The 15,705-nt window shown below is 36.2% G+C and overlaps 1 protein-coding gene across 10 annotated transcripts in view; it reads right to left on the reverse strand.

The window, feature by feature from the left end:
- Positions 1–1,173: 1,173 nt before the first annotated feature.
- The window catches only part of PROM1 (prominin 1), a 61,013-nt gene continuing 46,481 nt past the window's right edge, over positions 1,174–15,705 (reverse strand). For 3 of the 10 annotated variants that reach the window (XR_010027862.1, XR_010027859.1, XR_010027860.1), the window contains 15 exons: positions 15,501–15,624; positions 14,992–15,095; positions 14,474–14,558; positions 13,489–13,635; positions 13,148–13,219; positions 10,805–10,897; positions 10,066–10,083; positions 9,679–9,732; positions 8,176–8,256; positions 8,019–8,087; positions 7,382–7,474; positions 6,099–6,214; positions 4,949–5,675; positions 2,873–2,913; positions 1,174–2,652 (listed from right to left, as the gene is read on the reverse strand). Coding sequence is in view for 5 of the 10 variants with exons in the window: in XM_063157670.1 (XP_063013740.1) it covers positions 2,895–2,913; positions 4,949–5,017; positions 6,099–6,214; positions 7,382–7,474; positions 8,019–8,087; positions 8,176–8,256; positions 9,679–9,732; positions 10,805–10,897; positions 13,148–13,219; positions 13,489–13,635; positions 14,474–14,558; positions 14,992–15,095; positions 15,501–15,624 (1,126 nt within the window). In the remaining 5 variants the exon portion in view is untranslated. Of the gene's footprint in view, positions 2,653–2,872; positions 2,914–4,948; positions 5,676–6,094; positions 6,215–7,381; positions 7,475–8,018; positions 8,088–8,175; positions 8,257–9,678; positions 9,733–10,065; positions 10,084–10,804; positions 10,898–13,147; positions 13,220–13,488; positions 13,636–14,473; positions 14,559–14,991; positions 15,096–15,500; positions 15,625–15,705 lie in introns of those variants that run through there. The other 7 variants (XR_010027863.1, XR_010027861.1, XM_063157668.1 and 4 more) reach the window with 5 other exon arrangements.

Below are 15,705 nucleotides of genomic sequence, written 5' to 3' on the forward strand. Positions count from 1 at the left end.
GGTAGTGCTAAACAAAATACTGAGACAAAACCATTCCTTTTAACACAGATGGCAAAGCAGAACATCATCAACAGCAACAAAAGCTTCATTAATAGAAGAGGGACAAGAGTGGCAGCCCGGATAACCTGAAAGCTGCCTGCTTGAAGAAGCAGCCACCTGAACAGCCATTCTGGGTATCCTAACCTTGCTCTTCCAGTCAGTGTGCCATCAGCTTCCCATGACTAAATACCATTTGACAGAGAGAATAACCTTGATTTCTTTTCATTTCCTCTCCACAGCTATTTTAATAACATTTTTTAGCAGAAACCTCATCTCTAGCTTCTTTCCATTAGTTCTCCTCTCTCCTTCCAGGCACAGTGGTGTGGCTCCAGCCAAGTCTTAGGACAACAATGGCATTTACCATTCACTCTTCCATTGTTTTCTGGGCAGTCTTCTCACCCTACTGCCAGCCAGCCAGAGGAATTTTGTTACCCACCTCAAATCCCTACTGCATGCACTTGAATGCCTCCTAATATTTGACAAAAAAAATGTATCGTTTACACTTTGTTATGCACAACAGCACTGAGAATTTTTAGATTTGCTGAGGAGTCCAAAGCAATTAAAAAGTTAATTTATACCAGTTTCAGATCTCTTGTTCTCAAAGTTTTTCAAGTCTAATCATGAGAACAAATAAACCACATGGATAAGGAGAAATATCAAAGCTTGGACTCAAATATATTTATGTGCTACAGCTGCTATGTTCCCACCAAGTGTTTGGCTCATTCTAATCTGACAATTCAGTCCTGTCTGCTTGTGCTTCAGATTGAACAGTTTGTGATCTCTCATATGAGTAGAAAACAACTGAGCTTTAACAAGGTAAGTTAGGATGCCAGCAGTGAACTGTGAGAGCTGAAGAACTAGCAAATGTTTAATTCTGCTGCCAGTGCCCTACAGAAACAGGTATCCTGCACAGCTCATAGCTTGAATGCAACCACCTTTGCATAATTCACATTCTTGGTGGAAGCTGGAAGCTCCCTCACCCAGAGCCAAAGTTCTTCCAGTCCTTCCTGCTGTAAAAGTCAAATGTAGCAAAGATTTTTAATCAGGGTAAAGAAATTCACTCTCATAAGATTTTTAACTCTGTGCAGCTCTTCTGAGAGATGGCTCTGCAACAAAACAAGGGAGAACCAAGCATAAGGTAGTTAAGCAAGATCTGTTTTATTTAAATGAACTGGGAATATTTTCTCAAATTAAAAATAGAAACTTTTAAAAATCTGCAATTCTGAACATTACATATACACATATGCTACATACTGTCAATTAGAAATGTTTCCATTTATGACATAAAAATGAAAAATTTAAGGTTATTCCAGATTAGAGACTGGTATCATTTTTCAGCATTTCTTTAAAATTATAATAATGATGTACAGGATTATCTCTACTTCAAGACAATGAACCCTGTTTGAAACAAAGTTAACAATACTGATAGATGAAGAGATACTATTTTAGATCAGTATATTGACTACTTCACCTGCCAGAAGGTTTTACACTGGTAACAGTTTTGGCCTTGTTGATAAAGTCTACTGTTAACTAATTCAGCAATTCAACCATTTGCCTAAATTCGGTGAAATAACTCTAACAGTACAAATGTTAACTCCAATTGCTAAAAGACTTGAATTTCAATATTGTAAATCACAGTATAGTATTATTTAGCAAAAATACTACCACTGCCTCCAAAAGAGTCACAGTGATACTATTAAGGACATTACAGAAGTGGCTGTGAAAGAAGAAAAGGAAGTTAGAGAATGTAAAGCATTCCAAAAACTGCCAACATAGGACATCCCTCATGCTCTTTTTGAGTACTACTGAACTCTAGAAAGCTTAGCTTTTTCACTATATTATGCATCCCACACACCCCCAACCCTCCCACCCAAAGTTTGTTTTTAAACTTCTCCAAAAAGGCCCTTTCAGGTCTATACAGCAAAACCCACTAAATATTAAATAATTAGGAAAAGAAAAAAAAAAAAAAGAAAACAATAGAGGGAGAAAACAAAACTGACAAAACTGCAACTGAGCTTCTCAGACACACAAAGAGACACTGTGGACCCCATTACAACCCAAATTTAGTCCAATGTAGTCATTCAAGAGCACCAAATAGCAACACTGATCATGCTGGTAAATTCATTTGTGAAGAATATTATACAATATTAAAATCTTAACTAAACACTTAGAAGTTTTAAGAAAAATGTATATACAAAAGTCTCTGGTATACAAAATGTATTTTTATGTAAACGTGTATGTACTGTATTTAACACAAATCAACAATTTAAGATAAGAACTTGAACAACTTTAAGAGAATTGCTAGGCAAAGGCTGTTAATCTAATTAATTTACATACTGTGATGTAAGGTAGAAAGCCCAGTGTAAAAAAGTAAAAAACCAAAAAAACATTTTAATCCAAGCCTTGAACAGTGGTATTTGAGAGGCAGTGCTCTGATCACAAAATATTCTGTACAGTAGTTTATGGCATAACATTCAATAGTACATTTGGGATTTACAGTACAGCTGACATAAAACAAGTGGCTCAGGATCTGTCGATGAATGGAAATGCCAACACCCTTGGAAGAACAATGATGTACTCCCATGGAAGAGTCTTGAGCCTCATTTATATAGCCTGGAAATAAGAACAAAAAACAATTCAGGAAAAAATTTATAAAGACAGAATTTCTATCTAATTTAAACACAATGAAGGGATATATTTTAATACAAACATCAATATGACTGAGTAACTTTTCTTGGGTTTAGACCTTACAGCATACTCCTGTTACAGCAATCAGAGCAGCCTTCCTAAAACAGTAAAGTAGTAATAGGTCTAGAATTGATTTATTACTTACCCCTCAACATTTCCAGTATGTGCTACCACTGTTCCACAGAGCTACACGAGAAAAAGAAGAAAAAACACATTAAATAAACCCATTATTTTCTTTTGTCCACAAATGGAACAGAAATACTGTGTCTAACTTGGGTGAGACAAGCTCAGTTGGCCTAAGATAGTCTCAGTGCTTTACTCATTTAATCAAGTATTTTTCAATCAAGAGGAAATACATTCATGGTTTTCTCCACCAGCCTCTCAGGTTATTTTTCTTTCATTGTAGAAATAAATACTTGGATTGCCCATTCAACACCCCTCTTTTGTAAATTTAATCCAGCCTCATGTTTTGCTCTCACAAAAATGGTGGCTGCATTTGAGGTTATTTGTGTCTTTGACATGTGTCTAAAAATACCTGTGTGAGACATATATACCTCATGTAGCTCTTACTTGTACTTAGATATCTTACTGTTATAAAAATATTTGCATCTCTTTTCAGCAAAATTATCCAGCTGATTTTGAAGGATAAAAAAACCCCAAGCCCAACCCTATGGCACTCCTTAAACCTGCAAAAGTAGAGGTGTACAGAGATCTAATCAAAGTAATGTCTTTCAAAGTATATCCAAAAATAATTTGCAGGAAATGAGAAAAATCAAGGATACCATAAAAGCAAAGAAATTTGATTTTATTCATATGGGAATGCCACACTGAGAAATTCAAAGCATGTATGCCATAATTAGCAGTTTTTCAAATTACCTCAAATTAGCACATCAGAAGACGGCACTGCATCAAACTGAATCTTTAAATTTTAGCATTTTATCAAAATAAGTCAGGATTGAACTAGTGGATCTTTGTGTAAAAGATCATTTTATGCTAGTAATTTTGAGGTTGTTCAGCAATGCTGAATTAAACTATTTATCAATGACTGAAATATTTTAAGAAAACATGCTATGAACCTCAAGAATATTAGAAGTCATATTAAAGATGCAAAGATCTGAAAAGGAATTCTAAGGCCTGGGAAATTATTAATTTTCTCTTATGTAAAATATGGAAAGTCCTTAGATATGCCAATGGAGATTTCTTTGGACTTAAACTCCTCATCAGTTAATGTGGGGAGTAAGCACCCTTAAGCTGCAGAGCAGACCATAACAATTGTGATCATAAATATCACTAAAAATATTCTTATATGAAGACTTCCTTCAGAAGGAGATAGGGAATGCAGATTTGGTCAGTAAATAATTATTGTAAAATACAGTCCCAAATAATAGTAATAGCCATCCTCATTATCATAATCATCATCAGATGTAACCATGAACTCTTCAAGACCCAAACTTTGAGCTCCCTCTATTCACCTCTTATTTAAAGCATAGTGCTACAAACACTCAGCCTATACCTTCAGTAATGAAATTGCAAAGGCAGGCACGGTGAGCTACAGATTTTAATAATAAATTTAAACTGCTCTTAAGCAACTTGCAAATTTTGCAAAACTAAATAAGGAAGTTGTGGGATATAGAGTATTATCCTCCTGGAAACTGAGTCTTACAGCTAGCTCATGTTTTACAGCACAGAAGCTGCAGAGGCAGAAATTAACTCCAACACCCTCCTTTTTTTGAACATAACCTGAGCTTCTCCTACATTCTAGTCCTACCCATGCACAAACACCCATTTTCTATGCTCATGCTTCCTGCATACCTGGAACACGTGCCTTTTACACAGGAGATCTCTTCTCACCATTTACAAAATAAAACTACTCAGGATGCATTTCCATCCTATCACTTTCATCTGCTATCGGAGCATTTTAATAGGTTTGTCAATTTAGGACCAACCATTCTGCTGACTAAATACCTGATTACATGGATTTTAAGATCAAATTTACCAATTACTTTGTTAAATTGCAGGAAAGTACTTCTATGCCTGGTGTTAAGTAAAGAATATATGAGAAATATACATTATACTGCATTTGCTATAGGGAATAATCATGCAAAAAAACCCCCAGAGAATTAAGAGATTCACTTTAAAGCAAGGAGAAAATTGGAAATGTGATTAAAAGAGAAGCTGAAGTAAGGACACATGAAGGCATGCAGTTTCAGACTTGGTTTACCTTGTAAAAACAGGATTGTGTATACCATATAAATGCTCTTTATGATAACCATTATTACCATTTTCCATACTGTAATAAAATAAATACACCAAGAAAAACCATGTTAACTATAAGATGCACTATGTACAATATGGCTTCTAAGACATGTACATGGATGATGGTATTATATGCAAAGATAAACTGTGTCTTTACAATAGAATATAACTTTTTCTTTGTAACATTCAATAGTTATGATATAATTATAATTTTATAGTTTATAGTATTTTCATATTCTCCAAAAATCAATTAAATATTTTTCTATTCTTGTTGAGTTGGAGACTCTAATATATCAAGTCTGGAGAAACAGAACATGTTACCTCTTTTGAAGTAACAAGTTACATTAAAAATATAAACCCTCCCATATTAATAAAATAATTTCAATAAATATCAGCAAAAGTCTTACATTTTCATGGGTATATTTTTGAAACTAAAAAACACAGAAAAGGAGGAGTAATTAACTAGACTCTAATAAATGAGTAATTTCAGCTGTACATGCCTGTTTTCTGCTCTACTGACTTGTGAATGTGCAATGAAAAACAACCACTGTGAAATGGGAGAAATGCAGTGCACAGGCTAACTGAACAATGAGCAAAACAAGGAGTAGAAAAGAAAAAAGTAAAAAACTGACAGGAAAATACGTAAGAATAGTTATCATAAAGTAAAATGCCAAGTCCCTGAGACAGAGGAACTGCAATTGAAAAAGGAAAGACTGGTTAGGAATAACTAAGACAGCAAGAAAGCAAATAATTAATTAAAGGAGACTACAAATCAGGCACAATTCACTTTAACAGGTTACTTAGCAAAGCTAATAACTTGCACATTTGGAGCTTATTTATATAAATGCTGCTCAGAAAGCTCTCAAGACCTCATTCTGGCATAAGACTCTCAAAGTCAGAGCCAGCACTATCTGCATTCATGGCAAGTCCCGGCTACCAAAGGCCCCCTGCAGGAAGCACTTTGCAGGCACTGGCCCAAACCTGCAGCATTACATATGAACATGCAGCTCTAATCTGGGAGCACAGGTTTAACAATTACACAGCCTTCACATGAAACACTAGAAAAAACATTTTAATCCATTTGCCATTTAGTTTGTTTTGGAATATATACTTACTCATCATAAACATCCTCTGTATCCATCCTACGATAGTATTTAGAGAGTTTTACAGCAAAAATTATGGCAGGAATTAGAAACATTGAAGAGCCTCCCAAACCAAACCAGAAGGTATTCTGAAATAAAAGCAATAGAAAAATCAAGGAAAAAAGGTCATGGAGAAAACTAATCTGTAAAGTACCAAACTCCTGCTTGATATTCTAACCATTGTTACCAAAAGAACACAGTAGAAATTAGTTCTTGCAGTTTTTGTCAGGAGTTTCCAGCACGTTTTTAAGGTGCTTCATAAATTGCAAACTGCGGCCCTGTTTGTGTAACTAATTTCATTATTATACAGTTGAACTGAGTTATCACCTGGTGTTAAAATGATGATTTTTCAAATTTGATTTGTATTGGCTGGAGGCATTTTTTGACTTCCGAGTGACTCAGCTAAGTTCTATCATCAGGGGAATCATGGTCCATCTCTCACCAGAGGAGTAATGGTTCCACAAAGGAGAACAGAAGCTCTGTAATGTCTGAACTAATCAATGAGTATAACACAGATTGGGAGGTTTTCATGGTTAAGCATTGCCAAAACTAAACATTTCAGTTAAGCATTATCAAGGCCAGAGTGTTTTGGCTTTGGCTGATTACATATGTTGTTGTTAGTGGGATTAGGATCTGATTAACGTGCCATAAAGCTAAGTAATAGTTTAGGAGGCATTTTAGGTACCTTCCAGGCACGTGGGTCTTACTTTACTTTTAATACATGCTGTCATCTTTCCAAGTCCTTTTGGCAAGATAAAAAAGGCAGTATTTCCCTTCTATCCTGCTACAAGTCATGCTCAATGTCCCCAACATACAGAAATTAATCAAGATCTGTCTGCTACAAGTCTAGTAATAAAAACTTGTTCAGGTTTTCTAGATTTCAGGAAAGATACCTGAAAAAGTTTTTCCTTGGTATTTTCTACTTACTTCCTGCCCACACCTCACCTTTGTAAGTTAGCAACATTTCCAAATGAAGCTTCATGTCTTTATGCTTTTCCATTTTCCATTTCAGAGTGTTTCAGAGTCAGTTAATTTTACAGAATTCTTGCTAATAGAAGCTTAAGTTTACTGAAAATCCAGAAAGTCCAGCCTTGTGGACTTTGGACTTGATCCAGATCAGAACATTGTCCTTGCATAACTTTTTGTGTGATAATTTATTATCTTCAGAATAGTCGAGCCAGAATAATTAAACGCAGATGTATGTTGACAGAGGTTTCCCTTGATGCCCAAATTCTGAGTAAAAAAATGTTTCTTACCACAGAATCAGCTATATAGCTGCATAAAAAAATATCTACTGCTGTATCTATCACATTGGCAATAGGCTTGCATGCTGCTACTTCCATTGAGATCTGAAAAAAATTAAATTACAGTTTTAAGTATCTAACAGAATAAAATAATAATCTCTAAATTTCCTTAAGTTACAGTTTACTAAATTATTATGTCTTACCCTATCCAAATTCAAAATAAATAACAGTAGGATATGCTATCAACTGAAAGTCTTTTAAACATCAGCTTACTTTCTCAAAGGCTGCAGCTGAAGAGAGAAAAATAAAACAAGATGCTAATGACATCAGTTTGAACTATGCAGGGTCAGGTTGAGTGAAGTACTGGCAAAAATTGTAGATTTCAGGCTAGCCCTGAAAATGATACTGTTAAATTTGCACTTCATTCCAACCAACATAACTCATCATTTCATTCTGTAAATGCAACAAAAGTATAGGAGACTGATTTTCCCACTCACAATAAGAAAAAATGTATTAAAACCTGAAACAATAAAACACACTATCAAAATAACATTATCATTATTATAATTATTATTGATTTTATTACTAATACTATTTAGCTTTCTTATTTTTAAACACAGCTTCTCTCAATGAAGTAAACGCGCCTTACCGACTCCTTGACCCACTCAGTGTACTGCTCAAAGTAGCCAATTATGGTATCCATGTACTTTTTTGTCTCCTAGGACAAGATCAAAAAGAACAAAAGCAAATTAACCTCTAGCTCTGTGACATCATAAATTAATGTACTTTGACCAAATGGAGCTTACCTGGACAATAACTTGAGAAGCATTGTTATTTATGAGATCCTGGGCAGCATTAACAGCACTAATGACATTTTTCACCTTAACCTGGACAGGAAGAGATGGTGTTTAATATAAACAAACAAATCCCCTTCAGGCTGTTGCAATGGCTCTATGGCCACTGCCAGGAACCTACTCTCTTGATAAACCAGTGTCACTGTCTTGTCAAAACCTGACAAAATTGCAATTACAGACAGAACATGAGCCTGCCTAAGGACTCATGATCATCTCAATATTGTCTCATTGTGAAAAAGGGTGAGTCAGCGGTTATGATGTGGCATCTTTTCCTGGAACCTACATAACTAATTTATATATTAGGATAGGTTTTATCTTCCACTCTCGTTCCTTAAATCAATGTCTGTATATATATATACAGTACAGACACACAAAGTGCACAGGAAGAAAACAGTGGGCCATGTACCATCACAACAACTCTTAATGACTGAATTAGGACTCTCTACAGCCAGAATATGCCTCCAACTACCTGAAGGACTGAGATATTTTTTCACACCCCCATAAATTCTCTCACAGAACACACACAAAGGACAGTGTACACAGAGCCTGAACACATAGAGATGTTTCTTAAATATACTTTAGAGTCAAACATCATCCCTTTCTTTTCAACACTTTACATCATGGCTTCTTCCCTCCTGACCCAGTTTCAAGTAACAGATTCTAACAGATACCTAGCTGCTCTGCTGCTGTGGATGGGTGAAAACTGTAATGAGAAGCACTAAGGTAGGTATGGCCCATAAAGCTGCTGAGACTCTGACTGTGCTACAGGGTGGCTGTATTCTTGCTACCAGAGCCAAGGCAGGCTGGTGGCTGAAAGCTTTCCTTCCAGGAAAGCAATCATCCTGCTGCTCACTCTCTGGCAGAGTGAAGCCAGCTGGTCTCACTGTGGTGCAGGCACTACTGAGAGGGGAAATGTGAGCTGCCCTGGAAAAGCCTCTCTACAGATCCAGCACCCCAGAGCAAGGCTGATGGTGCAGAAGCAGGAACACAATGAGTAAAACCTAAAGAAACAGATCCCAGTGGGAGCTGGGCATGGAACAAAAGCTGGTTAAGGATGTGAATCACACAGCTCTCTTATGCCAGTTGTACTTTTGCATTGTGTTTTGTGGTTGTTCCCTCCAGGTTTTGCTTTCAAGGATTCTAGAAAAGAAATCCCTACATTCTGAGGAAAACGAATAACACGCTATACAGACTGGCACTGAAGCCTATTTTATCACCTGACAGTTCAGGTTACAATTCATACTCCCAAAACAATCTCAAACTTCCTTTTTTTTTATACTCCTTTACACAGGAGAGAGATCTAAATCCTTATTACTTCCTCAGTGCATTACAATCTCTTGCAATAATGGAACACCTAGAAATAGAAGAAAACTCTGCTGAAAATATATGCCCTGCATATGTGGCAAAAGGATTTAACACACAAAAATGTTCCTGTTGCCAGAAAGAAAAGCTTACCATAAGTTCAGATGATGTCCTCTTGAGTAACCTAATGCTCTGATTTAAAGTGCTCTATTGGAAAGGAGGGGAGAAAAAAAGCTTCAAGTACTTATTATAGGTAAGAGCCCACCTGTTTTAAGTTTATATTCATGCTTTGATCTTCCACAGATTATTTTGTTATTAGTATTACATATCACAGTGTATACAACAGTAACAACAGTTGCATCAAAATTAATACATTGTGGGTTTAATCATTGAATCAGTACTTCACCAACAGCAGTGATTGAACTAAAGTTAGATGCTATAATAAATTAAGACTGGAGGGAAGATGGAACAGTTAAAACTCAGACCCAAATGTTCAGAGAATTCTATACTGTGCAATTTCTGAAGGGAAAAAGCACTTACCCTAGCTTTAACATATTTCTTGACAGTCAGTTTTGTAAAAGAAAAAAGAGATGAGAATAATTAGGAGTTAATTAGGAAAGAACAGCATAGAATCAGAGTGGACCAGAAGACCTAGTTTTTTCTGCAAGTGATACAGACACACAATATCTGATGCTAGGATAAACTAAAAGTCTTCATGATGTGTGGAGGAAAAAGCAACACCTAACATGCAGGAGAGTCACAGCTTGTCACTACACAAGACTGTGTCAAAATCAGGCAGATGCAGCTCTTTTGCATCTTTCACAGCATCAATAAAAAAACTTTGGCTCTACATTCTACTCCCAGCAGTCTCCAATTCCAATACTGTTAGGTGATTGCTAACTCCAAGAAATAGTGTCAAAGTGATAATAGCTTTTATTACTGAAGACCACTGACAAGCAAAAAAAGAAAATGAGTGGTTATGGGGGCTTTAGGGTTAAGAGTTTTGTAAGGTTCTCCCCTGCTTCTTCTTCTATTCATATATAATCACAAATAGCTATAGAAAAAATAGGGAAAAGGCCATTAATTTAGGCAGCATTATAAAACAGCAGCATTTTAAGTAAAAAAACTTCCTAACTTATTAAACATATACTTCAGACAGACAGATTACTTTTCATTGACACAACCTGTGCTTATAGAAGTCCAGCTTCCTAACCTCTTTAAGATATTTAGAGATTTGCATTTTCTACAAGTATGTTTCAGTATTGCTTTAATGTTTTACCATAGCTTGCTCCAGTGGAACAACTTGCTGGTTATGAATCATTCGAATGTTGTTTGCGTGTCCTTTTAAGGCGTTTTCCAGGGCTCCTTTTGGCTGCAAAAAATGCAATTATGCACTATTGTTCAATAACCTCAAAGCTTTCCAACAAAGCAAAAAACAATGAAAGTTAGACATCCACTCCAGAACAGCTCATGCTAAAAATGGGGTATGACAAACTGAATTCCTCAACACAAGAAGGGGTGGGGAAAAAAAAAATCACTGTATTAATAATTCAAACCTCATCAACCAAACCAAACATACTACCCTGCTTATCTGGCTATAACATTATCAGGACAGATTTAACTGAAGAGAATTGTCACATGATGCACTAATTAATTTTAAATACAGAAGAGTGAGCACATCTCCCTTGAACTCACCAGAAACTTGACTGCAAGAACCCTGCAGCACTGCACCCCAGCTGGGACAAGCACCTCCCAGTCATGGCTACTTGCTTTTGTTTTGGAAATGTGGACATCACCCTGAGGCACCCTCTGCTTTGTGAGGGCACAGAATTCTAAGTATTGTCAGCCAGTCACTTGGAAAGGCACCTGTGAAGAGTATTTCCTATTTTTGTGGCTCCCACCTTTCAGCCAGAAGATGTGAGTTTCTGCTCTGATTTTTAAGTCCAAATGCTTGTCTGGAGCTCATGCCCATTGCAAAATACTATAAAATTTGGTTTTACTCTTAGATAAAAATTTATTTTCCATTTCCTTTTCGTGGCAAAACCATTTGGTTCCCTGCATACACACTGCTAACTCCATTTTGGATGTGAAATAATGGCAGACCTCAGTGCTCAGAGATGTGCTTGCTTCCTGTGAAGTGTTCATGTGAGCACTCAGCTGGGGTCACTGAGCAGTTTCAGGATGCTTCATCTCCTGAACTGAGTGAATTCCTTTACCTAACACCACATGTTGGTTGTATTGCTTCCTCCTCCATACTCTGAACCCCTTGGCTTGATCCAGGTTTTATTTAATTTGCTACCTTCAGTCTAAAACACTACATTCAGTTTTGTGTTAGGTGCCAAAAGATGCAAACTAGACACTCAAAATTAATTAATTCCATAAGTTTTTAGGGTTTTTTTTGATTGGTTCTAAGAGCTATCACTAGTAAAAAACTGAGATCATAAAATATCATTGGAAATCAGTACCATTTTTTAAAGTAATCTAACATTCTATTATTGGGGTTTTGGCCTCTTTTAACAAGACATCTCACAGATCACACAAGATAGCAGCTAAAGGAAGAAATAAAAACATCCACTGTAACAGTGAACACATTTACTTATTTACACAATTCTTTCTTTTATATGAAGAAATTACTGTCTGATCTATTCTTAAGTCTGATTCTTCCTTAAGAGTCTTCGACAAAAAACAGTGAAAGCAACCTACCAGCACAATGCACTTTCCTTTATGGAACTATGTTTGAAGAACCCCAGCTCTCACTCAAACCCAGAGCTGTCTAACCTTGACATGAGTGCATGAGTGGCAGGAAAACCCTTCACCCAACAAAAAAACCAGCAACAAGCATGACTGAATGATGCAAGACATAGAGCAAACACAGCAGGAGCCTCCTCCTTGAGGAGGGATGGATATCTGATATATTCCCAACAAGGTGGTCTCACTCTGATCATCCCTCAGTGATCCAAGCAATTGCACATGTGCAACATAAACTCTTCCTCCTGCACTGCAGTGCAGGAAATCTGTCTTGGGCCCATCCAAACCACGACCCTCATTCTGAAAAGTGAGCATGACCTGACCTGGACATGCACAACAAACAGATCAGCTGAACAGTCACTGCCAACACAGACCTGGGCCACCTGCAGATTCATTGGTGGGCAGTGCTGTAGCAATACCCTCTGACCACTGTCCTGCATTCAAAAAGCCTTTCAGATAAGAGTTTCCTTTGTGCATTTTCCCTCCACAATGGAGCTCCAGTTCTCATTACAGTCCTTACAAGCTGCCACAGTATTAATTTTGCATCTAACCAATTATTTTTTCCAACTGGAACCCTAAAATGTAATAGGAAATACTGAAATGGAGCATTCCCCTCACTGCCCAAGCAGAGTGGAATTTAAGAAAATACATTTTCAAAGCATGAAAGAATACACAAAAATCAATAATTAGCAACATTTAAAATACAGCTCCTGCTGTTCTTCAATATTTTTCCTTACATGACATTGCAGCATGTGAGTAAAGGTTTGAAGTACAAAAATTCTCCCACATAAAGTCCACCTTGCTATGTATTTATACTCATAAGGTATATAAATTATATATTTTATGTGTTATTATATTGTTGAATTGGACTTACCAGCTGATCTGCTCTTGCTTCTAAATCATTAGCAAATGAGAGAAGATCAACCTTGGTAACACTTTTATTGATCTGAAACAAGATGTGAGCAGTAAGAAAAGGATTATGGTGTTATTTTACTTACAGACAGTTTGCACTTAACTATATCACCTACTCTTGTCTACTCTGTAATTTTTTATTTATTAACTTGAACTTCTTAAGTGCTTTTTTCCCCAGCTTGTATGAACCCTCAAAACATAGTGTTTCACACATAAGCAGATTTTGCTGTTTTGTCCATTGGTAAACAAACATTTTATTATATGTTTTGTCCCAGTCATGTCTGTGGTTGAATACAGTCTCACCTCTGTCAAATATGCTGAAAAGTCTATCCCATCTATTCCTGAAGAGCTGAAATTCAGAAGATTCTCCTTCCCAATATCATCCAGCAGAATGATTTTGCTGAGGTTTATCTGAATATGTTCAATTTTAAGTGCTACATCTTCTGTATACTGAGAAAGAAACAAAAGAAAGTACAAAAGTAGTTTCCAACCAGAACACATTTTCTACAGCCCCTGCCCAAAGCATCCTGTCCTTTTGCTGACTCCTCACTTCCATGAAGAAGCACACATTGATTTTTTTGCTCACATCAGTTTAATTCAATGAATTTGAAAAGAATCCACCAGGCCAAGTTCTAACCTGCCTTTGTCTCTTTCATATCAACAGATTACTTGCCTTCTATTCTGCTTTAACTAACATCCCTCCAGGAAATGTTGTCCTTTAAGAATGTCAAGTTGTATCCCTGGCCCTCAGTAAGGAAACCTAGAGAAGTCAGTATCTCAGCTGTGGCCAGGACAGACACAGGACTGGATGAGACTTCTCTAAATACTATTTTACCCCAACTACTTCCAACCAAACCAGAGCAATTCTTAGAACCAAGGTACACAATATCCTGGATCAACATAAATCTGACTGGAATCAGAGGATAACACACCCACACAGGGGTTTTTTATATAAAAAGAAAACTGTCACTGAGCACCATAAGCAGTCTTTGGAAGATAGAATCCAACCTTCCACACAAGTTTCAAAGTTAAAACAAATGTTATTATCAGCACATTAAAAAGCACATCAGAAAATCTTCCCTGACCCACTGAGACTGGTAAAAAATATCTTATTTGTAAATCAACTTCTTTCCTTCAGATTAGCTTGGGCAGCTCTTCCCTCCCTGTAGGATGTTTTGTATGTAAAACCCAAAATCCCATAAAAAACCCAGACATGCTATATGGTGTTTCAAGAGCCAACATCCTTCAGAATCATGCACTCATGCACTCAATAAGTTTCTTTACTTACCATACTAATATTTAAAAGCTCATTGATATTAAACAGATATTCTAGGTGAAGGGAAGTATAAATTCCTTTGTTTTCCTTGCAATCACTGAAAGAATACAAATACACAGATCAGCCTAAAAACCACCTTGAAGAACAAGTATTAACAGAATGATTAACAATGTTTTCTTATTCTAAGAAAATCAATCCCTTAGAAAGCAAAATACTGACTATATTTTTTGAAGCTCAGTCAACATGAGAAGTGATTAACAATTTCTGAAAGATGCAAAGTATTTTATCAATTAGCTTGACTAATACTGTCATACAGTAGTATGCTGACTATCTCTAGTAACTCATACATAGGAACAAATTGGTTTTGCTTGAGAATCACTAGAATCAGAATGTTTCTGGAACATGTGCAATATTTTGATGTGCTCAAAATACAAAGCACAGAAGATACCACAAAACCAGTATGCATAAATTGAATGAAATAAAAAATAGGTAAATATAACTGAATTAAATCTTAATCATAACTCTAATACCTGTACACTTTTTCAAAAGTTAAGTTAACATTCGGATTTTTAAAGATGATGCCAGCAAGATAGTTTTTCCAGTGCTTATTTAGTAAGTAAGGTGTATCCAAAACCTAGAAGACAAAATTCAGTAACGTTACTATAATTCCAAGTTTCTTTATGTATTTATTCATATGTGGTCTTTTAACACACCTAAGCTTATCACCCACTAAGGAAAATACAAGCAAAACCAGTGAATTCAAACTCTTTGGAGCATAAAATGAATATTAAAGCTCCCCATCACCAAGGAACAACTGAATCAGAAAAATCTGTCTCCAAAGGAAGACATGCATGCAGTATTAACACTGCAAAGCAAATTAAACCAAGAAAGGATGAATGTCTCTATTTGGTTTGTAAGGAGGAAGTAAAACCAGATCCAAATTCATTTCAAGTGAATGATATGCCATACAGAACGAAGGACAAGACCTTTGGGACTCATGGGGATTCTATTAATTGTTTAATAACATGATTAACCTCACCTTGAATAAATTTTTATCTTCAAAGGGCTCACAGACCAATTTTTCTACATTTCCACCTGTGACAAAAGTGAGCACCACTACAATCATCAGCACCCAGGAGAAAAGAAAACTGAATCCAACACCACTGAAAAAAAAAGTTGAGTAAGTTTTTGCTTTATAAGAATACATTGTGTACACACACATATATATACACACACATACTGGG

Source organism: Melospiza melodia, chromosome 5, assembly GCF_035770615.1.
Source record: "Melospiza melodia melodia isolate bMelMel2 chromosome 5, bMelMel2.pri, whole genome shotgun sequence".
Taxonomy (NCBI): Eukaryota; Metazoa; Chordata; class Aves; order Passeriformes; family Passerellidae; genus Melospiza; species Melospiza melodia.